A 24,198-nucleotide genomic window follows, 5' to 3' on the forward strand; every position below is an offset into this window, starting at 1 on the left:
AGATTCTCTTTACAGTTGATCTGTTTAGCTCAGGGTCCAAACAAGAGCCACACATCGTATGTAGTTGTGTACTTCTTTGCACATGGTTGAAGTCTCTTAGAAAGTAAACACTTCACTCCCTTTTATTCTTCTCGTTGATTTGAAGCAGTTATGCCAACTGTCTTGTTTCATCTAAATGGTTCTGTGGGGTTGCCAGCAGTCCTCTCTTCCTCTTTATGTGGAAGGCTGAGGTAGGAGGAAGGCTGAGGTACCTGGCTAGGTAATATAGCAAGATCCCATCTCAAAAAAGAAAAACATACATATTTTTTCAGTGGTTTCTTACAGTTTTTGCCTAAAGTATTGCTTCTTCCCATCAACCCCTTAAACCATCTTCATACTACCATCAGAGCCATCTTTGTTTTTTGTTTTTTTTTTTAATCGGTACCGGGGATCGAACTCACGACCACCTGCTTGCAAGGCAGGTGCTTATGCTGCTGAGCTAAATCCCCAGCCCCTATCTTTCTAAAATGTAGTTTAGATCATCATGCTTCTTTCTTTCTTCTTTTTTTTCTTTTTTTAGCCAAGGTCTCACTGTGTAGCCCAGGCTGGCCTCAAACTGTCAGCAGTCCTTCTGCCTTCGCCTCTTGAGGGCTGGGATCACAAGTGTGCGCCACCACACCAGATGCTTTCCTTCTTAAAACTCTTCAGTTGTTCCTACGAGCTACCAAGATAGAGTCCAAGCGTCTTCCTCCTCATGGGATGTTTCCACTGATCCTACCTAAAAGTTCGATCTCATTTTTGGTGGGTTGCTTCCGATACTATTCAGGCTAAACCCCATGCCATTCCCTTCCTCCAGCTGATTAATATGTACTTACATCCCTCCTTTCTGGAAAATAATCTTTTAGAACAAATATTACCTTTTCTGTGACATCTTTCTGATTTCCTCAAACCTCAGCCAGAGAACACGGACCGCTTCCTCCTTCCACGGCGGTCTCTCCAGTGCCCCAGTAGAGAGAAGTGTTTACAGCCCGAGCTCCTTCTGAGGCTCCTTGTAGCTGATTCGGATTCATTGCAGTCGTCGTAACAGTCTTCAGGGGCCCAGCAAATAATGGACTTTTAATACATACTTGATAAGTAGGTGAATAAACAACGAATGAATGGGTTTACATTGCAACCTCATAAGCACTAAATCTGTCCCCAAAAGAACTTCCTAACAGTCACACTTCGGCACAGCTCTTGAGCAGCTGCTCCAGGGCACAGCCAGGGCGGAAGCATGGCCACTGCTATTTCGAGCAAGGTCCCAAACTCCAGCCCGTCGAATTCTGAAAGTTCTGTGGCATTTGGTGACTCAGATTGTGTAACAAGACCACTGAGTTCTCAGTAAAGAGAAACACTGCTGAAAATATAGTCCTAAAGTGAGGGAAATTCGTTCTTCAGAGAAAAAGAGTTGCTTTTCCTTCAGTATCGCATATTAGCAAGGAGAGAATAACTGGGAAAAAGCTGGTTATTGCCAAAGCCAACTAGCAAACTGTTGTTCAATATCAGGTATTTAAAATCCTTTTTAAAAATTTATTTTATTTTATTTTAAAGAGATTAAGACAAAAGAGGACAGAACAAAGCAGATCAGAACAGAACAATGTAAGCAACACAGCACTTAACAAGACAACCGGATATTAACAGTAGCTACCATAATCTCTTTCTTTGAAACAGTTGAGTATACCTTCACATACAATAGTATCAAACATAACAAAATAGTATAAAACTTTAAACCATAGTCTCCCAGTAAAAAATTCTTTTAAAATAGTGTAAAACCATTCAAGAGAATGAAAGTAATACAGGGCATTCAGAACCAAATAACCGAAAATGAACAGTGGCTACTATATTATCTCATTTTCCATATAAAATTTGTTTATACTCTCACACATATTAAAATCCAATAAGATACAACATGATAGAACCAATGGAAATAGAAGAACAAAAGCAGGGCAGGACTTCAGAGCAAGATGATATTAAATCAGCAATGGCTGCCGTAATTTCTTGTTTTCTTCAAAATAGCTGTTCACACCATCACACATTCTAAAATCAAACAAAAAACAATAAAACCATTCCAACTAACGAATGAAAACATTATAAGGCTTCAAAGCAATGTAATAGGGAATCATGATTATCATAAAATCTTATGTACTCTTACCATTTCTTACACTAGGGAGACTATACAGTATTTATACATGTGAGTTGATTTATTTCGTTTATGAGTATGGTCTAGGCATTTAAAATCTGTTAACTAATATTGTAATGCTATGCATATCACTTCTCTCTTTTGGTCTGCCTTTAATCTCCCAAAGAAAGTACTGGATTAGATGCATGTTTGATTCAGTAAAGGGTCAATAATTATTAATGATTTACAAATATGGAAACTGAGGGCAACGTAGAATTTGCTTCAGACACATGAATTCTTGAACTGCATTTCATTAGGCAATCAATATTTCCTGGCTCCCAGAAGGGTCTGAAGTATCTTTCTCTTTAGAAAATTTAGTTGGTCCTCCTACCCCTTTGACCTTGAGGCCTACAGAAAAAACAAAGGACAGAGTATTATTACCCAAAATATTAAAGCAACACTTACTCCATTTCCACAGCCTGCTTAGCCTGAAAGTAAGAAAACTCAGTGGCACTCAGATGGCCAGGGATGTATAAGAGGCTAAAGGAGAAGGAAAACAGATTTGAGGCTGCTGAGGATGGATTTCTGTGATCTGTGAACTAGGCTGGGGGGTGGCGCTGATCCCTAGGGTACCGTGACAAGGTCAACCTTATTTCTTCTCTCTGATCTTGGCAACAGCTAGTCTAGCTAGAAAGAGCAATCTGTCAAATCTAATTAGAGTAGAAGAACGTGAACAATGGGCACCCAGCTCTAAAATGACAGCCCAGTTTAATGGGGTGGAGGAGCCTGAGAGAGATGTGTGCTTTGTGTGCTTGGAAATGGTTCTTTCAAATGGATTCTTTCTGAACTCAAACTATAAAACATCTCTAACTGGATTCCTATTTACTCCACCAGAACTCATATACACATCCAGCAAAAGCAGAGGAGAACCTGTCTCTGTTTCAAAGGTGAGAATGTAATAAAAAATAGTCATATCTTGTTGTGGATTTAGCCATAGTACAATGTGCATGTGATTAATCTAGCTACTGATATTTATGAATTTGTCTGCCCATATTTTTTTATTTAATTAAATCTATAGCATTTGTAGTTCTCATTATTTTTGCAATTCTTTTTATTATAAGGGTTAAGTTAGGATTCTTAAAATCCAACTTTTATTATAAGGGTTAAAGTTGGATTCTTAAAATTTTGGAACAGCCTGAAATTCTGTTTAGGATAACAAATAATCACATTTTAAGATACAAAAAAAACCCCATTGAATTATATTCTTGGTTTATACTTGAAATGACCTCTCTGATTTAGATGTTCCAGTTCTTGCATCAAAAGTGGGTTTTACAGGGAAAAGATACATTTTATAAATTCAATTAAATAAGTATATTCTTTAAAATAAATAGGCATCTAAGCCTAAAAACCACGCCTCTGTATAATCTAACGTCTCAAATAAGGGAGTGCTCTCAACAAACAAGCAGCAAATATGATACTGAAGATTAATGGTTTAAGAATTTAACTCTGAAAAAAAAGAATTGAACTCTGCCTGAGTTCGAGAGAGTCAGACATCTTAAAGGTGAGGGAAAAAATAACTCTGTGAAGTGGGAGGGAGAGAATGGGAAGAAATAAGCATAAGCACCATTTTTAATTTATAAGCATCAAGCTGCCCGGGTTTCATGTTACTTTCTGTTTGTTTCTGATTGAATCCTCCCAGGATTCTGTAAAATATGTTACTATTCTCTTCATTCTGTAGATATAAATACTGGCCCAAGATTACAAACAAATGCACAGTCAGGCCATGAAATCAGGTCCTCTGGTTCCAGGCATAGTGAACACAGGATCATATGTGTGGTAGAGATAGGAGACATTAAATGTTTTAAATCATTAATTCATACTAATGTCAAGACAAGGACTCTTCTAATCAGTGATTATCTAGCCAATAGGTTTTTGTGGACCTGAATGAGGCAGTGCTATTAGATTGGTGCATCTGTGCCACTTTGCTGCGTTTTGAAAACCTTTCATTTTCTAATGTCACTGTTTTCTATCTTCTTCTTCTTCTTTTTTTTTTTTTTTTTTTGGTACCAGAAATCAAACTGATGACCTTGTGCTTGACAGGCAGGCGCGTATGCAGAGCCATATCCCCAGCCCTATTATTTCTTTTCTTTTCTTTTGGTATACCACTAAGCTAAATCCCTGGCCCCTATTTTTTTTCTTTTACATATCTAGTCTATGAATAAATTATCTTGTAAAAGGATTTTTAAAAAGTCTCCCAGTGCTCTTTCCAGAAAAACATATTATCAAATTGTTTTCTGTTTGTATAGGGTATGTGTGTGTGTGTGTATGTGTGTGTATTGTTGCTTTGTATGACTTTTAAAAACATAAATGATGTCATTCTGCACTTTTTGTTCTTATCTTGCTTTTTTAAAATTTTGTTTTTAAACTATGCCTTATGGAGATCTTTTCATGACAGTGGGTTTAAATGCAATTCATAGCTGAGCATGGTGGCATATGCCTGTAATCCCGTACTTGGGAGGATCCTTGCCAGTTAGAGACCAGCCTGGGTTACAAAGTAAGTTCAAGAACTGCATAGTGCAGGCTGAGGATTTAGCTCAGTGGCTTAAGCACTTGACTGGCAAGAATGAGGTTGTGAGTTTGATCTCTGTACCGAAAAAAAAAAAGAACTGCATAGTGAGACCCTGTCTCAATAAGACATAAATAAATAAATGCAATTCATTCTTCTAAACTGTATTTGACATAGCTCTAGCATTTCATGCACCGTCATTTCCACTGTTTTCTTTTTACCTATAACCTATGCTTTCAAAATCACTTAATGGCCTAACGTCAACAATTAACTATATTTGCATTCATGGGGCAGGTAGAGACAGGCACAGGTTCTGTGGCTGACTGGAGTGTTACTAACAACACACAAAAAAGGAAGGAAAAATATAAAGACCCATTCCAGCACTGCGAATGTAGAGCTGAAGCCCAGGGCAGGCAGAACATTATCTGTAGTAGATTTGTTATTTGTCTGTCTCCTACTATTTTAGCATTTTTAAAATTTTCTTTCTTTTGATCTGTTTATTCTATATTAACTGTTTGTAGAGAAGAGATAGTCGAGTTGGACACAGTGATACAGGCCTGTAATCCTAGCTACTTATGAGGGCAAGCCAGGAGGACCAGAAGTTCTAGCCCCACTAAAACAATTTACCAAAAACTTATCTCAAAATAAAGAGAGTTGTAAAAGGCTCTTGGGTTCAGTGCCTAGCACAAGAGGAGAGAGAAAGAGAGAGAGAAAAAAACATTAGCCAAGTAGCACCTAGGCAGCAGCAGTAAACCCAGGGAGCTGAACCGTGCGGACTCCCAACTGTTTGTGAGTTCCCTTTCCTCTTTTCCTCTCTCCCTCCCACTTCAGAGGCTGAATTGTGAGCTCAGAGAAGGGTGGTTAACAAATGGAGAGTCAATGCCATTAGTAGATGTGGTGGTGCAGGATTGTCTCTAACAGCATAAGAGACTGGCTGGCTGAGAGCTGGATTAGTCCTCATGTGATTACTGATAAATTGTATGGCTTGTGTAGTGTTTTGTCATATGTAAAAAAAGGTAGTACTAGGGGCTGGGGATTTAGCTCAGCGACATAAGCACCTGCCTTGCAAGCAGGCGGTCGTGAGTTCAATCCCTGGTATCGATAAAAAGTTAAAAAAAAAAAAAAAAAAAGGTAGTACCAACAAGTAAAACTTGGCTTGGGGGTGGGATGAGATAGAAATGTCAAGCATGTAGTGTATTTCCGGTATATAGCTGGCTTTTACCACTATCGTTTAGATAAACTGCAGCATCTGCAAGGTGTGGTCTGTCCCATTCATTGTTCTTTTCAGGGATGGGGGAGGGGAGGTACTGGGGATTGAACCCAGGGCCTTCCTACTGAGCTACATCGACAGTGCTTTTTAAAAACATTATTAAACCAGGGAGTTAGCTCAGTGGCTCAAGCATTTGCCTGCTAAGTGCGAGGTTGTGAATTTGATCCGCGATACCAAAAAACAAACCAACAACAACAACAAAAATTATTAGTTTTGAGACAGGCTCTTGTTAAATTGCTAAATTGCCCAGGGTGGGCTTGAATTTGCAATCTTCCTGGTTTAGTTCTTTACAGCGCTGGGATTACAGGCATGCACCACATTTGGCTATTAGTGCATTTTTATCGAATTTTTTAAAGCAAGTGCTCCCTACCACATTCAATATCCTGCTGACTATGCGTAAAATTTATAGATTATGGAAATTTCTTACCCTCAGAGAGGTCACGATTTTTAAATTCAAGTACTTTAATGTATGAGGAATGTTTTCTCATTTATTCCGTATTTAGAAGTCTGCCTGGGCCTCTCCTAGAGAGTTGCAGTCATTAGATCCTCTGTGTTTCAGTGACACTGCAGGGCTGGTTTCCTTGGGGGGCGGGGTGGGGGTGGTGTGGAGACCTCTCGCTTCCTCCTAAGGCTGGAGAGAAAAGACTGCCCAGGGCTGCGTGAGGCTGTGGCCAGGCTCGCCTAGGGCTGCCTTTCACTGAAATACGTGGACTCCCGCAGTTCCCAGCACTGCATGGGCAGGTGTTCTGCAGCCAGATGAAATGAAAAAATAAAGAAGCAATTATCTTTGCCCTGTGAGGAGGCAAAATGTATTTTATTTTGGGAACAAATTCCCAGGACATAAACCTATGGTGTTTCCAAATGCCCTCTTGGTCTTCCTCAGCCCAGTAAGCTTCCTCTGACCCACAGACCCCGCCGTGTGGATGCGCGTGAATTCATTCCAGCCGGCCCAAACTGGAATTTCAGCTGGACAGAAGGGCCTGCTTCAGCTGTCCAGTGTGGAAAAAAGCCGCGGCGCGTTGTGGTTTCATAATCATCCCAGCAGCAGATGCGCTAAGTGTGCAGGGCGTGGCAGGCCTGCCCTGAGACCCGGTCTCAGCACCGCACTTCAGCAGGGACTGGTAATTCTGAATGCTTTTTTTTTTTTTTTTTTTTTTTTTTTTTAAGGGGCTTGGTTTAAACATTCTATGGAGAAAAATATCTCTCATCATGTAAAAATGCGAGATTTCTGAGAGCCTTCTTTTACCGCTAAAGAGATTTCTTAGCAAACAAGTCTGCTCACTAAATCATACTCTAAGATTCTTAAATGTAAGGTACAGAACACAATTCAAAAACACCATGCACCACCTCTTTCTAAAAGTGATCTTTTTATTTTGATAAGGAGGAGCACATTTCTGATTTTTTTAAAAAAAATTTGAAACCCAGAATAAATACTTAAAAGACTGAAGTGTAAAGCAGGCATGGTGGTGCACATCTGTAATCCCAGCACTCCGGAGGCTGAGGCAAGAGGATCACTGTGAGTTTTGAAGCCAGCCTGTACTACACAGTGAGGTCAAGACAGTGAGTCTCAAAAAAAAGAAAAAAAAAAAAAAAAAAAAAAAAAAAAGCGTAGTTCACCGTAGACACAAATTTAAGGACATGGGTTTGATCTGCAACTCAGAAACAAAACCAAACAAAAAAACCTTAGAGAATGTTAGAATTCTAAAATTAGTCAGACCTTGCACTTTAGAGTTCAAGGCTCCAAAAATAAGCTGTCTAAATCAGTATTGGTGATTAATTTATTTTGCCGCCTGCTGCAGAAAGGGGACCAGCTGTTGTGTGAGACTCCAGAGCCCATTTTCCGAGGCAGAACAAAGGGGCGGCGAGCGCCCCTCCCCCAAGAGGCCGCTGCGCTTTGTGCCCAGGAGCTGCCACCCTCCGGGGACCGCTGCGGGGGAGGCCTAGAGCTGTGTTCCCGGGATGAGTTTAGTAACCTTCCGTTCCGCAGTCCAGAGGATGAGGGGAGTTGTGTTCCTGCACAGTATTACTATTATCAGCTGCCCGTTCGTGTATCCTCTCCCTGAAGGTCACTTTTATAATGCAGTGACACTTAAAAGAGGCACTCCTCCTTTCTCTGTAGATAAATGTCAGGCAGCTTCCTGGATCTGGCCCGATTCACTAAAAGTTACTATATATCAAGTCTTTTATTCTCTCCTTCAAATATTGAGCTCTCAGGGTGCATCTGGTTGGATCCTGACTGAGCGCTACACCTCAAGTCTCTTACAAGTCCTACGTCCTTCTTTCTCTTCCAGTCCTAATTTGAGTGTTTCTGGTGCTACTAGACGAAAGAGTCCTGTTTTGAACTACAGCTTATAATTAATGTCTACAGCCCTGCTCTGATGGAAGGTGGGAATCTATGTCAAGCGGGAACCTAGCAAACGACATGACTTCCACCCAAGTGTTCATCTGCGAAATTATTCATCTATAGATCTTTACTCTCTTACTAGAAGAAACATGGAGATGCAGGATTCTTATACTTAAAGCAATGCATCCTTGCAGGGGAAGCAGACTAGAAGGTTATTCCCTAGTCATTTGGACAAAGTGAAAGGGCTCTGTGAGAGAGAGCACCTGCTCAGTGAAGGGCAACCAAAAGAGAGGGCAAATGCAGTCTGACATCATCTTGCCCGTTACCGTTCCAGCAGCCAGGCGGGCTGAAGAGCTGAAGCACAACCTGTCATCCTTCTGTGGGCTTCAGCCATAGGGGGAGAAAGGTGGTACCACGCTTCTCTCCCAGTGGATGACGATGACGTGTTCTAAGCAGATGAGTGCAGAGGCTCCTGTCGAATGAGGGAAGAGAGAAAAGTGGGGAGAGGAGGGTCTCCAGAAAAGGCATGCAACAACCATGGAATAAAAATGAGGGGCAGAAATAATCACATCCAACCTTGAAACTCAACCCATTTTTCCTGCTTGCCACAGCTCATTTTCTCAATTTGGCTCATAACAGCTTTTTATATCTTACAAATCTCATTAAAGCAAGATTAAACGAAACCCTATCCATAATATTCTACTTTTTATTCTTCTCTAGGATTGTGTAAAATAATAGTGTTACCCTAAAAATCAAACCCATCCTTTTTAGCTTCAGGAAGCATTAAAAACCTTTACACCCGCTAAAACACTGCCTAACAAAACTATCGCAGTCCTCTAGCCTTCTGTTCTCGACGACCGAAAGGCAAGGCGACGCTGCCATGTTGGGGACTTCCTGCCTCGTGGGTTTCCGGTAGCAAGTGTCCGATAAGGGCGGCGAGCGCCAGGCCCACGCCCTGCGGGCGGGCGCCGAGCTCTTTGTCCCCTCTCACCGGCAGGCGGCGCTGTGTCCGGGAGCCGCGGCACAAAGGCTGTTTCCGCTGGAGGCCGGGGAGCCTGTGGGCGCCACGCCCTCGTCGGTCGGTTTAGAAGCTGCCCTTGTTCATCCCGCGCTGGCTAAGGCTTCTGAACGCTGTGCACTTGTGACAGTGGTATTTTGAAAATTTACCTGTTGGAGATTTTTGAAAGACTGGAAACTTAAAAAAAAAAGAAAAGCATTTCACGTTCCGTAATCAATGATCTTTTTAGATATCTCTAGTGCAGTTCAACTAATTTAAATAAAAAGTGCCTCTCAAAGCAAATAAGGCGGTATGTATTGAAAATCAGAGTGCTTTTAAAAAATCCCCTTCCTGTTTTTTCGAGGCTTCTCACAGCCACAGAAAGAGTTCACGAAAATTCAACCGCGGCGCCATCTGCTGGACACCCTGTCGTGCTACAAGGCCCTGCGACCAAGGAAAGGTGGAGGGGCGGGGGTTGCAGATAAAGGCCAGGCTTTTTGCCTAGGAAAACCTCTTGCTCCAAGGTAGCGTTCTCACACAATCTGCTTTTCTATAAAACGACTAAACTGAACTGTACTAGAAAATGGTGTCCGTGTTGAGGAGTCCTTGAACGTAAATGAGCCGGCATTTATTATATTGTTGGTCTCCTAGGAAAGCCTGGATATTTGGAGGCAAAGAGGCATAATTTCATTACACCAGGAGTTGCTCTCGCAGGGCTGAAACTGTTTTCTATCACTACACAAGTCTCTGTCTACTTGTTCTCCTAAATGGAACTGATTTTGCTGAATGGAAAGAATTTCAGAGGTGAAGAGGGTCAAAGAAATAAAATTAAATCCGAGAGCTGGGAGGTGTTAAAATGTAGCTTTGGTGGTGCTTGATATAAGATTGGTAAGCCTGTTAACATTTTCCAAACTCTTAAGTCAGTTTTGATTCAGTTGAAGATTTTTCTATTTAGGAGACCACAGACCCTTTCCACCCATGAGTCTAAATCCATTTGTGAACACATTTATATACATATAGTTTTTCATGGTAAGGCTGCCTTCACCATTGTTGCAAATTTTGTTGGAGCTTTTACTCTTGAGGAACTGGCAGAAAGCAGAATGTTAGAGCAGATTAGAGTTGGCCCACCCATCAGAGGAAATATGGTATTACTGATAGAAACATTTGTAATGGAAACATTATCAAACAGTTCTCGCTCTGCAGAGTTTGATAATTACTTTTTTTTTTTTTTTTTTTTTTGGTAGTACTAGGGATTGAACCCAGGGCCTTCACACTGAGCTATGTCTCCAGCCCTTTTTATTTTGAGATGGTCTCATCAAGTCTAACAAAGGGATGAGCTTGCAATAGTTTTTCTAAAAGGGCAGCATTAGCAACTTCTTTGATGAGGCAACTGAGTGGAGCCTCACTGAATGGTCTCTGGGGTCCTTGTCACGTGCCTTCCATACGCAGAACATGTTTTAAGGAGATCCTTCAACAACTAAGCCTTTTTGGGTGAAAGCTGTTAGATTCTACTGCCATCGTGACCATAGAGAAGGCTTGGTTGTTCATGCCTGTAATCCCAGCAGTCTAAAGGTCAAGGCAGGAGGAACAGGAGTTCAGGGTCTGCCTAAGCTACACAGTGAGACCCTATCTAAAAAGACAAACAAAACAACTTAATCCTCCATAGGAAAGCTAAAGAAGATGCTCAGACAACCAAGAAAACATGAGAAAGAAAATTCCACTACTGTGGTGAATGGGTAGATTGTATTAGAAAACTAGAAAAATATATATTTTTGGGGGGGCTGGGGATTTAGCTCAGTGGCATAAGCACCTGCCTTGCAAGCAGGCAGTTGTGAGTTCGATCCCTGGTACTGGTAAAAACGAAAAAGACAAAAAAGAAAAAAAAAAAAGAAAAATATATATTTTTTTCTAAGTATGTTTTCTTTCTTCATTTTCCATTTTGAATGAACAGATTGTTATGGGATTGCTGATGTTACTAGTACAGGAAATCTTTGATGGCTGATGCCCCATCTATCATACCTTGCTTCTACCAATGTGTTTGGAGAGGAATCTTGCACTGAATAAGTAGTTTGGTATCAAGTCAGCACTAAATGTGGGCTTAAGTAAAGGGCCAAACATCCTTCTGTGTAGGGCTTTTGGCCACTGACTTGGTACGGGAATGGGCACAGGGCAGGAGCAGCAAGTGCTGCTTGAGCCATCCCAGACTCCTCTCCCGGGAGACATGAGGCTTTTCCTTCAAGTGGAATGTTTCCTCTCTGGCCCTACTTACTTCATTAACTTGTTTACTCACGTGGAGCCTCACACTCGCAACAGAGCCACTTAGCAAACTACCTGTTACTTTGCTCACGGGCATCCCTAGAACACTCATTACTATTTCTGGTAAGCCCAGTATAAAAAGGCTAGTTATTCCTACAGCACTCAAGCACAGAGTTCAAATATTTGTGTTTGGCAAAAAGCAAGGGAAAATTTTTTGAGATATGACCTCTCCTTTGACTTTTAGCTTGTTCTATAATTACTATTTTCCAAAATGCATGAAGCAGACTATGGAAAAATATCTATTTGTACCCCAGAATTAAGTTAGAATACCCCTCATGGTTGAAATCTTAACTCTGAAGCTGGTACCCAGTGGCATGCACCTGTAGTCCCAGGTACCCAGGAGGCTGAGATGGGAAGATTGCTTCAGTCCAGGGGTTCAGGGCCAGCCTAGGCAGCATAGCAAGAAAAAAAAATGCTTAGATTCACAGACCCAGCTCATCCCATTTGTAGAAAATATCATTTAATTGGCAAAACCAATCCCCATAGAGACCAATTAAACTCACTTTTGTATTAGAAAAAGTTTACCTTCACTTTTAAATTGCATTTTTTGACAAAAAAAGAAAATTGTAATAACTGCAAAGCCTTCCACCTTCTTTCCTGTGATTTAAAATTCTAAGATGGCTGGCCGCCCTTACAGAGGCCTACACTGTATTTGTCAAGTGGATTAAACACAGCTCACCCTTCCGTAGTTCTCTATTTGCTTTCTCCTACAGGCAGGTGCATTGGATTGGCGTAAAAGCACGTATACAGTTCAAGACAGCTGAGCAATAACCTGTTGGAAAGCTAAGAGCAATTCTGAGGAGAGGATAGGACAGAGAAATCAGCTCAGTGTAAGCCATCCTCAGGCAGGTCACCTTCATCAGAGGGGATACTAGTAGCTCAGAATCTGCAAATTGAGTCCCTTAAATACTCAGGAGGCCTAGATCCCAGTTTGAAGACTATGGTTTTGCAGAACCTGCTTTTGCCCTACAGACAATAGTTTTCTAGAGCTGCATGTGCAGGAAGTGCAGAGAAAAAAATATTACAAATTCTATTCATGCTTTTTTGTCTTAGCTCATCCTCTTAAACTTCCTATTTTGGTAAATCTTCATAATTTATATAAAATATAATAGCAAGTGGATAATTTTAAAATAAATTACGTATGTAATTGTTTATATACGCATGTGTACATATCATATCTTACTACACTGATAAGCATGTGTAATCAAACAAAATCTGGGAATTGCTCACATGTAGGGACAGTGAAGGCTTCTAAGTAAAGGAGCAGGAGGGCAGAATTGTTGACTGGAGGTAATGATGAGGAGCAGCGCCAGGTGTAGGGAAGGTGTCCACCTTCAAAGAGCTGGCAATAGGATTGATGAGTGGAAAAACAAGGGACAAGAGTGAAGCATAAATAGTCCACTGCTAATTAAAGGAAGGATGATGAGGAAGAAATTTAATAAAGCATTTTAAAAATCATTCTTTCAGACATACACTGTCAACCGGGCGTGGTGGCTTACACCTGTAATCCCAGCACTCGGGAGGCTGAGGCAGGAGGATCACTGTGAGTTGGGCCACAAAGTGAGCTCAACGCCAACCTGAACTGCATAGAGAGATCCTGTCTCAAAAAGACGAAAAACAAAAAAGACCAAAAAAAATTTAAAACAAACAAACAAACAAACAAAAAACCAGGCATACACTGTCTGCAGAGAGCTGAATTTTCAGGTAGGCCCTAACAGGGTCCCCAAATGGCCTCACCACACTGTGTTCATTTCAAATTCTTCACATTCTGCTTGGTTATTTTCTTTCTGCTCTGTCTTTAACACCAAATTCATGTTTACCTTTTGATTTAGGAGACAATGAACTTTAATTCTTTTTTTTTTTTGTCATTTTTTTATCGGTACCAGGGATCGAACTCACAACTGCCTGCATGTAAGGCAGGCACTTATGCCGCTGAGCTAAATCCCCAGTCCCTGAACTTCCAATTCTTAGAAGAAGCACTTAGAAATATAAAACCTTATGATTAAAAAAGATTTATAACTGTGGAACTGGTCTTTTAGAAGATATTTACACTGCAGTGGTCAAAATGTCCAAGGAAAAAATAAGTTGAAGGAACTAATTCAAGTACTTCCCTATTTTTAGAATTTTTAGTATGACCAGAATTTCCCAGAGTGAGAGATTTTTTAAAAGTTCCCAAAGAACACCATAATAAGGCATAATAATACCTTATCGTTACGTAAATAGGTCCGATCTCAAAGGGTTTTAGTGATCTTATCCCCGCATTCCCACCGGGTGTGTAATGGTGATAGAGCAGGCATCCTGGACGCCACAGTCTGAGCAGGAACTCAGGCTCCTGACAAATACTGGGTTGGAAAAGAATCCAGAAGTATCGAGCTAGATGCTTCCTCAGAACCCACCTTTCTTTACAATACAGTTGAAAGAATAAGCATCTTTCTTCCTGTCTCTGTCCTTGTGCCCTAACAAAAAAGAAGACTTCGGTGACCTCAGAAAGTGTGAGGATTTCTCCCCACCAAGCAGGCAGTGAGTGAGTTTTGCTGTAGGTGCAAGCTGGCCTCCTCAAATCTAATTCTTTTTTTTTTTTTTTTTTTTTTTTTTCACAAAGTCCTCACATTAAATCCAATTTAGTTCTGATACTACCTGGAGATGTGTCAGATCCTACAGGTTAAGGACTTAGTCCTCCCCTCCCCCATAGACACACACACACACACACACACACACACACACACTGTGAATGCCAGTCACAAACACTAGTAGGTTTAATCTGAGACCCACCTTAAATCAGCATTCCCATAATTATCTCTTTGGCTTTAGGTAATTTACCATAAATTTAACTCAGGGAAACACATTTCCTGGTTTAGTATAAAGGATGTTACAAAGGGGCCAGATGTGGAGCTGACAAAGTATGTGGAAGGTACTCAAAGCAAGCTGTCTTCTCAGAGCGAGCTTGCTCCAGGAGCCTGTGTGTGCTCAGCTATCTGATGCTCTCTGAACCCTGCCCCATAGGGTATTAGGCTGCACTGCACAGGCATGGTTGGCACGTGGACAGACCTGTCAAAACGTGATTAAAAGTAAGGGTATGATCTCATGCTGATAGACTGGACAGGTAAATGTTGCGTATCAGCCTCCTTCTTGACCTCTTTGTTCCTCATTTCTCCCTCCAGGGAATGGGGCAGAATCCCTCGGGCGAGGGGAGGGTCTCATGACCTACTGTTTGACAAGGTTACTCAGAGACTTTCTTTACAGCCAGCTCCTACAGAGAAAGGTGGGGGCAGGGGTGGAGATTAGAAGTTGTGACTCACCTTGGGAAAGAGAAATTCTAGTTTTTGTGACTTGCCTTGAGGAGGAAGTTATGAGCCAGGAACCCATGAGCGAAAATCAGAAAATATATAGCATCACAGCACAATAACACCATGTGTGTTATTTCAGTCATTTAACATAAGTGATAAACCAACACTTGGAGAAGACGATGCCCTTGTGAAGTACACCATTGCTGACCGAGCTGCAGTTGTGCCCTGGTCTGTCTCAGAGCCTAGGAGGTTGCTGGTAACTTTTCACAGGACAGTTTCAGTAGGGAAGCGGAAGCAAGAGGCAAAGTACAGAGAATTTACCCATGTATTCATCAAATAGTTACTGAAGAGGGTGACATCCCCCTAAAAAGACAACTGTGGATCTGGAAAAACCGTGGCAGAGTGAAGAGGTAGGCGTCTTCCTAAAAAAACAACTACAGAGCTGGACAAACAACACACAGTAGACAAAACAACCACAGCCATTTGGGGCACTCTGGAAACTGACCAGCAGCATATAATAACGGCAATGTTTATGCTTGAGTAACTGCTGAATGCTGCGGTAGCAGTGGGAATCTGTGGCATGCTCGCTGGAGGACACTGCCATTTCCAGCCCTCCCCTCAGAAGATGTTGCTGAGGTCTGGGATACAGTGAGGAGCAGTTTTGCTGTCAAACAGGCATCAGTTGCTTTGGCAGGGGAAGGCTATGATCCTGCTGTGCTCACCTGAGTTACAGCTGTGGCAGGGCAGGCATGTTCCTGGCTGAAGCTGCACACATTTACAATGGAGAACATAGAGGCCGGATTCTATACATTCTCTTTCCACACAGAGATGGAGAAAGGTCCAACAGAAAGTGAAGTAAATGACAGTATTGGAAACACCCTGAACTTTGAATCATGTGCTCCACAGCCCAAACAGAAATTCATCAATGCAGAATTGGCTTGAGATGTTTCAGCACAAGACTTTGCTCCATTACTGATTGATTCTTGGGCTACTTACTGGGACAGGAACAATCTGTCCAAAGTTAGATTCTTTCAGAGAAAATAAACTGAGCAGGGAGATCAGCAACCACACACCTCAGAGGAGACAGATTTCACAGATTTAGCCCAGGCAAGTTACTGAACCGTAGACTATGCAAGTAAAAAAAAAAAAAAAAAATCAGAATTCAGAGTCACTACTATATGTTATCTAAAATATTTAGTTTTCAATAAAATTGGCAGCCAGGAGTGGAGGCACCTGCCTGTAATTCTAGCACTCAGGAGGCTGAGGCAGAAGGATCATTGCAAGTTCTAGATTAGCCTGGGTTACAAAGTGAGCTCAAGGCCAGCCTGAACTGTGTAGTGAGACCCTGTCTCAAAAAGATAAAAAAATAAACAAATAAAATGAAATTGGTAAAGACACAGGAAAGTATGACCCATTGTCAGGAAAAGCAATAGTCAAAAATAGAAGTTGGATTTAGTCAAGAAAGGCACACATAGTGACGATTATAAATATGTTTGAAGAACTAAAAGAAATCATGTTTAAAGAATCAAAGAAAAAAAAAAAAGAATGCTGGACATGGTGGCTCAAACCTGTAATCCTAGTGCTCAGGAGGCTGAGGCAGGAGGATTGTCCTTTAAGTTTGAGGCCTGCTTGGGCTCCACAGTGACTTTAAGGTCAGCCTGGACTACATAGTGAGACCCTGTCTCCAAAAAACAAGACAAAGAAAACAAAATAAACAGGGCAGTGGCATAAGCGCCTGCCTTGCAAGCACAAGGTCACAAAACAAACAAAAATACATAAAAGTTTGCATTATAGCTCAGTGTGAAAGCCTTGGATTGAATTACTAGTACTATGTGGAGTGGTACTAACAGAAAAGAAGCTTTAAAGGAAGATGAAAGGAACAAAAATACAGAGAACATAGAGAAAAACGAACACCAAAATAGCAAATGTAAATCTATTCACATTAGAAATTACACGAATAGTGGCACATGGTTGTAATCCTAGCTACTTGGGAGGCTGAGGCAGGAGATTGCAAGTTCCAGGCTACACTGAACAACATAGCTAGACCACACCTCAGAATAAAATGAAAGGGCTGAGAAGGTATCTCAGGGGTAGAGCTTTTGTGTAGCATGTGTAAGGCCCTGAGTTCAGTCCCCAGTATCTCAAAACAAAACTAATTATGAAGGGTCTAAACACTGTAAGAGAATGAAAGAAGCTGCCAGACTGGATAGAAAACAAAAAACCAACAAACCGTGTTCTCTGACCACACGGAATAAAGTTAGAAATCAATAAGAGTGAGAAATATGTTAAGTATTTGGAAATTAAGTTTAAAAAATCAATAACAGAAAGAAATCTTAGAAATCCCCAAGTATTAGGAAGTTAAACAGATTTCAAAATTGTCCATGGGTCAAAGAGATACCCTAAGGGGAATTTTAAACTGAATAAGAATGAAAACAACATTTCAAAATTTATGGGAATCAGCTAGGGCTAGAAGTACTGAGAAGGAAGTGAAAGGTTTGGCCCAGACAGGACACTGTAGCCAGGAAAGCCACAACCGGAAGCAGGAAGCCCCATCTTGCCCTGCCCCTAGGAAGTTACCTGTGACGCCATCTTCCCGCCCCTGGGAATTTACATATGGCGCCAAACCTAGGACCAATGGGCTACCTATGTATCCCTAATGCCCGCCTTAGGTTCCACCCCAAACCGAGGCTATTTACAGGCCCCCACGCCGCGTGTCCGCCGGAGAGATCGCCGGACGCCAGCGGTGGGGGTTGCCGGTCATCTCTCTCCGTGTTCTCAGAATAAAGGCCGCTTTTTATTTTATATTTCTCATCTTTTGTTAATATTTTTCATCTTTTGGAAATAACTCTATCATTTGTTGCCGTGACTCTATCGGCAGGCAACTGACTGTTGGGCCACATACCCAAAGTCTTCTAGCCGATAACCAGATAACATCCTGGATTAATCCCGAGCTTTTTCCTCTCCCGAGACGTTCCTGTCGCCAGCCGCCTGCACTCCGCATCGGCCAGACTGATTTCAGGTGAGCACTCCCCGGAGAACTTTTCGCACTGGGCAGCCCCAGTGGAATGTTCTCCCCGTCTGCGTGGGTCTGTGCATTTTCACGTCCTTAGGACCGCCCAGGGCAGGGTTCTTTCTGGGCAAACCTGCGCCCACAAAATCTCTCACGTTCTTTGGGTTCGGATAGCCCAAAGCAGAGATTTTTGGGACCGCCCACACTGAAAGAATGCCTCACTTCCCTTAAAGCCTTGCGCTTTCACGGGCAAAACTGTTACTGACCCCACGTAGACTCCATTCGTAAATCTCTCAGTGACGACTGGAGTTTACGGTTTGGAACCGTAGCCGCCGCGTGGTACCACAAATAAGTGACGACTTTTTTCTGGACCTCCGGTTTTTTTTTCTTGCCTGAATCAGTCATGGGGAACGTATTTTCTAACTCCCAAAAGACGCCTTTACGATGCCTAATTTCCAATTTACGTACTCTAAAAATTAAAGGTACCATAAAAACTAAACAACTAACTTTTTACTGCCAGGAGGTCTGGCCAACCTACCCGCTTATCGGCAAGCCTTGGCCTCGGCAAGGAACATTTGACCCCTGCATTCTCAGGAACTTGTATGATTTTTGTCAAGCTGGCAACAAGTTATTGGAACTCCCTTATGTCCAAGCCTTTCTTATTCTGAGAACACGCCCATCTCTCATTAAGTCTTGTGCTCCCGCTGAGATACTTTTAGCTAAGTCTACTGCGCCACAAACTTTTCCGTCCTGCCCTCCATTGTTTTCCCAGCCGCCGCCTGCCTACCACCAAATTCGTTCCCTGCCGTTACCTCCCACCGGACCGCTTTCTCCTCCCCCTGTGCCTGATTCTCTCAGCAGCTCTAATTCCTCTCCATTGCAGATACCTCCCACTGTACGATCGTCTCCCTCTCCGCCTTCCAGGACCCATAGTTCTCCCAGCAGCTCTAATCCCTCTGTGTCGCAGTTATCTCCCGATGTTCCATCCTCTCCCCCGCCTTCTCCTGGGACCCATAACTCTCCCAGCAGCTTTAATCCCTCTGTTAGCGCTTCCTCACAGTCTCCGACTTCCTCTCCTGAGAATTCTGTATCCCCTACAGCATTCTCACCGCCTGCCCACCATACTAGGTCTCGCTCGCTATGTCCTTCCAGCAGGTCGCGTGATTGTTCCAGCTTGCGCGGGGAACAGTCGCCATGTTGCAACCCTCTGCCACGTGGCATGGCGCCGCCATGTTCTGGAGGGCCACATGGCGACAGGGCGCCACCATGTTTCGGGTCACGCGACAGGGCGCCGCCATGTTCCCAGGCGCCGCCATGTTTCGGGTTACGTGACAGGGTGCCGCCATGTTTCCAGGACCCTTACTGTCAACAGGCGTCTCCTTGTGGCTCCTCTTGTGAACTACAACAGCCGCCCTGTTGCAGTGCACATGACGCTTCATTGTGCTGCCGACAGCAGTCCTCTAGCTACAAGGCACACAGTGAGATGCCATCTGCTCGTGTTTCCCAGGGTGACCGGCAGCAGCTCTGTAGCCGCTCTACAGATGATTGCTCACATGCGCCTATCGGAAGGATGGCTGCTCAAAAGCCCTCTGTTCCAGAACCTCCTCAGGCTCTGCTACCGCTTCGGGAGCAAGTTGGCCCCAAGGAACTTGTTAACATCCATGTGCCTTTTTCCCTTTCTGATCTATCTCAGATTACCCTTAAATTAGGTAGCCTCTCTGTTGACCCACAGAATTATATCAGGCAATTTAAATTTATTACTAATGGTTATGATTTACATTTTAAGGACGTTTATAATGACTCTGGGCCTATAGCTGTGCCAGAGCAGGACAAGCATACTAACTATAACAAATTTTTAAAACAGGTCCAGGAAGCTAATCAAAACCCAGCTGTGTTCCTAAATTGGCTTTCTAATCCTCGAGCCCTGCGAGCAGTTCCAGCTTCACGCGCTGTGTCGGGCCGCCTCCCAGCCCCTCCCCCATGCGCCGTCCCAGCCCCTCCCTCCCCTGTGCGTCGCCGTCGCCGCCGCTGCCACCTTACACGTTTCCGGGGGCAGTCCGAGCCCGCCCCTGCGCGCTACATCCCAGCGCTTGCCCCACCCACTGGGCGTGCTCTGCCGGAGTGCCGTGAAACAGCAGCTCAGCGGCTCTGCTCAGGCATGCTTTTTTACAATTTGGCTCCGCTCAAAAGATGCTTTTATTACAATTCTCAAACCATTTAATCAAGGTTATTGGCCACCTGATAATTTTACCAGCCTTGTTTATCAATCAAAACCTTCACCAATCTCCTGTTTAACAACTAAGGTAATAAATTTCCTTTTTGCTGGGAACCACTAGCTCTCTTTCAAGACAAGGGTTTTCTTCAAAGTTTTATTTTATTTGTCTTGGTTCATACTACTGCAAATAACAACTTTAAAAGTAAATGTGTTCAGAATTTGACAGTATTAGATCAGTTTTGATTTATTCATAAGATTGCTAAACCTTTACTGCAAAACGTTTCCATTAAAGCCTTGTTTGGCAGACTAAAGCTTTGTTAATTCTACGTGTCACCCTATAAAAAAAAAGTGATATTCCTGCATATTTACTTAATTCTACTATAGTCCAAATCCCAAACAAAAAGACAAAACTTGACCTTCAAACCTTATAGAGATCTTAATATGGTTTTTCATATTTTTAACACTTGTGACACTTGGAGTTCTGAGACAGGTAAACCTACACAAGGTGGAGCTGCCTGCCCCCTCCATGGACCACGCTCAAATGCAGCAGAAGATACTGGACAAGAAAATGCCCCATCCTGGCATTCTTTGAGACCTTACTCCAGGGCCGCTGGACTGTCCTAGCCACCAGAGAGTGGGTAAGCCATCCTAAGTTCTAGCCCTCACAGGAAATGTCGACACTGCCAGATTCGTCACCGACAGAAAATCGCTGCTGGAGGCTGAGGGGGTTCAGGGCAACAACAGCCCCCTTTAAGGTGTCTGTCTCAGATTCCAAGTCGCACTACAGTCTCAGGTAAGACATTCTCTATATTTGTGGACATAGAGGCCATATATACAGAGTTCTTCCTGAGTATTCAGGCTGCTATATTAAGTCCTCAGTCTCTATGATGGGGTATTGATGGTCAACCTATGCCATTTATAAACAGGGCCTATTTTGTGCAGGTCCCAGTCCTAAATCTTAAAATGCCTTTTATACAGGCTAACTTAGACACACTGAGGCCTCAACAGCTTCCACCTGTTGTCGCTGGTGGACCCTTCCTCAGTGATATAGACCACCCCCTTCCTATTTTATTCACCAATTTCTCAGGTAACCCTGGTCAAGACTCACAGATACGTTTTTGTCTTCTCACTTGGTTTATACTTTCTCAGGATACATAAAAGCCTTTCTCATACTTGCTAAAGTTCTGTTACAGCAAATCATTCCAAGGACTACAACCAGGATACAGCGACCCATGCCCAAATCAAAGTTGCTGGACTGCCATCCTGGTTTCACATCGCTCAGGCTAAGAGGTGTCCTTCCAGCCCTAAATCTGATCATTCTGAGTGGTCATCTCATCTTCTGTCACCTACCCATCTCCGTCTCACAAAGGCCGCGCAGCCACAGTTAACAGGCCAAGTCATGTTTTGTTATCCACTTTGGTTCCTAATTTCTTCCATTCTATTAATGACCATTTTTACAGCAGGACTCTTTAACAGTATTGCCTACAGACTCCAACATCATGCATACCAGAGACAAGCCTCACCAACCTACCGTCTTAACTTTTATGCTTTCAGATGGGGGAGTAATCACCTCTCAAAACTCCACTCCTCCTAACCCCATGTTTAATTTTCAGAATTCTGCCTCACCGTGGAAATGTTTCTACCTCAACATGGTCCTGATAGAATGATATGTCTAAATCAAAGGCACCTTTCCTTCTACCTCACCTGGGTCCTTAAATATGACAGTGCCATGTCTCCTCATAACATCTTGTCTCTTTGTTTTTCCAGTCTGACATATGTGCATTCACCAGTGAAGTTGTCCTGGCTAAAACTCCTGGCACCAGCGTCTACCTGGGCATCAACCTTCATCCCGTCGACTCCCCTAGGCTCCAGTACAGCGCCCTTTGCCAGCAGGAAGTAGTTAAAGAGAGAAATCTTCGCCCCTTTTCATAATAATAACCATAAGACGGGATATGAAAGGTTTGGCCCAGACAGGACACTGTAGCCAGGAAAGCCACAACCGGAAGCAGGAAGCCCCATCTTGCCCTGCCCCTAGGAAGTTACCTGTGACGCCATCTTCCCGCCCCTGGGAATTTACATATGGCGCCAAACCTAGGACCAATGGGCTACCTATGTATCCCTAATGCCCGCCTTAGGTTCCACCCCAAACCGAGGCTATTTACAGGCCCCCACGCCGCGTGTCCGCCGGAGAGATCGCTGGACGCCAGCGGTGGGGGTTGCCGGTCATCTCTCTCCGTGTTCTCAGAATAAAGGCCGCTTTTTATTTTATATTTTTCATCTTTTGGAAATAACTCTATCAGGAAGTATATGTCAGAAAGAAGAAAAGGCTTACAAAGTTGTGAAATAGATGTTTGATCTTTGTCCCTGTTTCCTGGCACACAGCTTCTAAAATCTTGGGAATCTCCAAAGTGTAAGCGTTTTCATGTGCAAATGATTAACTAATATCTGGGCCCCTAGGTAGCTACAGGATGGGGGCTGGTGCAAAATCAAGGCATGATTAGAGGCCTGGGACTTTCAGCCTGACCCCCTCAATCCCTGAGTTAATTATCAAATGCCATTGATTTAATTAGCATGCGTATATAAAGAAGCTTCTGTCTAAAAAAAAGCGGGCTCCATAGCACACATCTGTAATCCCAGCACTCTGGGAGCTCAGCCTGGGGCAACTCAGAGAGATCTTGCCTCAAGTAAAATTTAAAAGGAGGCTAGGGTTATAGCTTAGTGAAAAAGACCTTGGGTTCAATCCCCAGTGCATAGCAACGCCCCCCCCAAACAAAAAAAACCAAAAAAAAACCAAAAAGCAAAAAAAAAAAAACCTGGATTATAGAGCTTCTGGAGAGCTGAGCATCTGGAGATTTGGAGATTCTTGGGAGCACTACCAGAAAGAGGGCCTAGGAGCTCAGCCAGTGCTCCTTCCCGCACTCAGGCTGGCCCTCACTTCATGAGCATCCTTGCTAACAGCCTGCATACTAAATGTAAGTCAGGAAATATAAATGCTTCCCTAAGTGTTGTGAGTGAGCTTCTCTAGCAAATTAATCTACCACTAGGAAGGGGCTGTGGGGAACTCAGTTTATAGACACAAGAAAAACCCTGGGTGCTTGTGGCATCAGGAGGGGGAGAGTGGCCTGGGGGGAGAGATGCTGCCCCCAGGAAGAATGTCCGGACTGAATCTGAGGACACCCGGGTGGTGTCTGCTGCAGCCCTGCCTGTTTGCTTGAGAGTGGAGGAAACTCACCTACACTTAGTAGCAGAAGTCTGTGTTGATGGCTGTTGTGTGAGAGCAATGGAAAACCGCTTCTTCCACAAATCTCAATCAGCTTCTACTATAGGAAAGTTAAAGCACATACAGGCTTGTAATACCAGCTACTCGAGAGGCTGAGGCAAGAGGACTGAATGAGGACAGCCTGAGCAATTTATCAAGACTGTCTCAAAAAAGAAAAAAAAAGTAAAGGGTCGGGGATATAGCTCAGTGGCACAGCTCCTGCCTGGAAAGCATGAGGTCATGAGTTTGATTCCTGGTACCAAACAAAAGAAAACAAAACAAAAATTAGAAAAGGCTGGGTTGTAGCTCAGTAGGAGAGTGCCCCTGGGTTCAATCCCTGATCCCACCAATAAAGCACAGAAGAGAAAGAGGAGGAGGAGATGGAGGAGGAAAGGAAAAGGAGGGCTGGGGACAGCACCTGCCTGGTAAGCTCAACGTCCTGAGTTTGATTCTCAGTATCAAAAAGAGGAAAAAGAGAAGAAATAGAAAGTTTAAATATTCCTAGCCAACCATAGTGGCCCCCACCTGTAATCCTAGCACTCAGGAGGCTGAGGCAGGAGGATCACTATGAGTTCAAGATCACCCTGCGCTACATAAACAAGTTCAAAGCTAGCCTGAACTACATAGACCCTACATAAAAAACAAAAACAAACAACTACATGAGCATATCAATAGATATAGGAAAAGCATTTGACATTTTCTAATCCATTCATTATTTTATTTTTTTCCATTCATTATTTTAAAAAAATTCAACAGACTAGGAATAAAAAGGAACTGCATGCTAGGTTCAGTGCCAC

General features: G+C 43.0%; 1 protein-coding gene across 19 annotated transcripts in view; it reads left to right on the top strand.

The window, feature by feature from the left end:
* The window catches only part of LOC106028986 (proline-rich protein 36-like), a 66,699-nt gene extending 44,289 nt beyond the window's left edge, over window positions 1–22,410 (top strand). For 8 of the 19 annotated variants that reach the window (XM_063254689.1, XM_063254694.1, XM_063254691.1 and 5 more), the window contains 3 exons: window positions 3,032–3,084; window positions 6,883–7,094; window positions 8,265–22,410. In XM_063254689.1, coding sequence (XP_063110759.1) covers window positions 18,331–20,148 — 1,818 coding nt within the window. In that variant the 5' untranslated portion in view covers window positions 3,032–3,084; window positions 6,883–7,094; window positions 8,265–18,330 and the 3' untranslated portion in view covers window positions 20,149–22,410. Of the gene's footprint in view, window positions 1–559; window positions 781–934; window positions 3,085–4,207; window positions 7,095–8,264 lie in introns of those variants that run through there. The other 11 variants (XM_063254692.1, XM_063254697.1, XR_010049266.1 and 8 more) reach the window with 9 other exon arrangements.
* The last annotated feature ends 1,788 nt before the right edge of the window (window positions 22,411–24,198 follow it).

The sequence above is a fragment of the Cavia porcellus genome, unplaced genomic scaffold (assembly GCF_034190915.1).
Source record: "Cavia porcellus strain 051 isolate PalLab524CR breed Dunkin Hartley unplaced genomic scaffold, mCavPor4.1 scaffold_8, whole genome shotgun sequence".
NCBI lineage: Eukaryota > Metazoa > Chordata > Mammalia > Rodentia > Caviidae > Cavia > Cavia porcellus.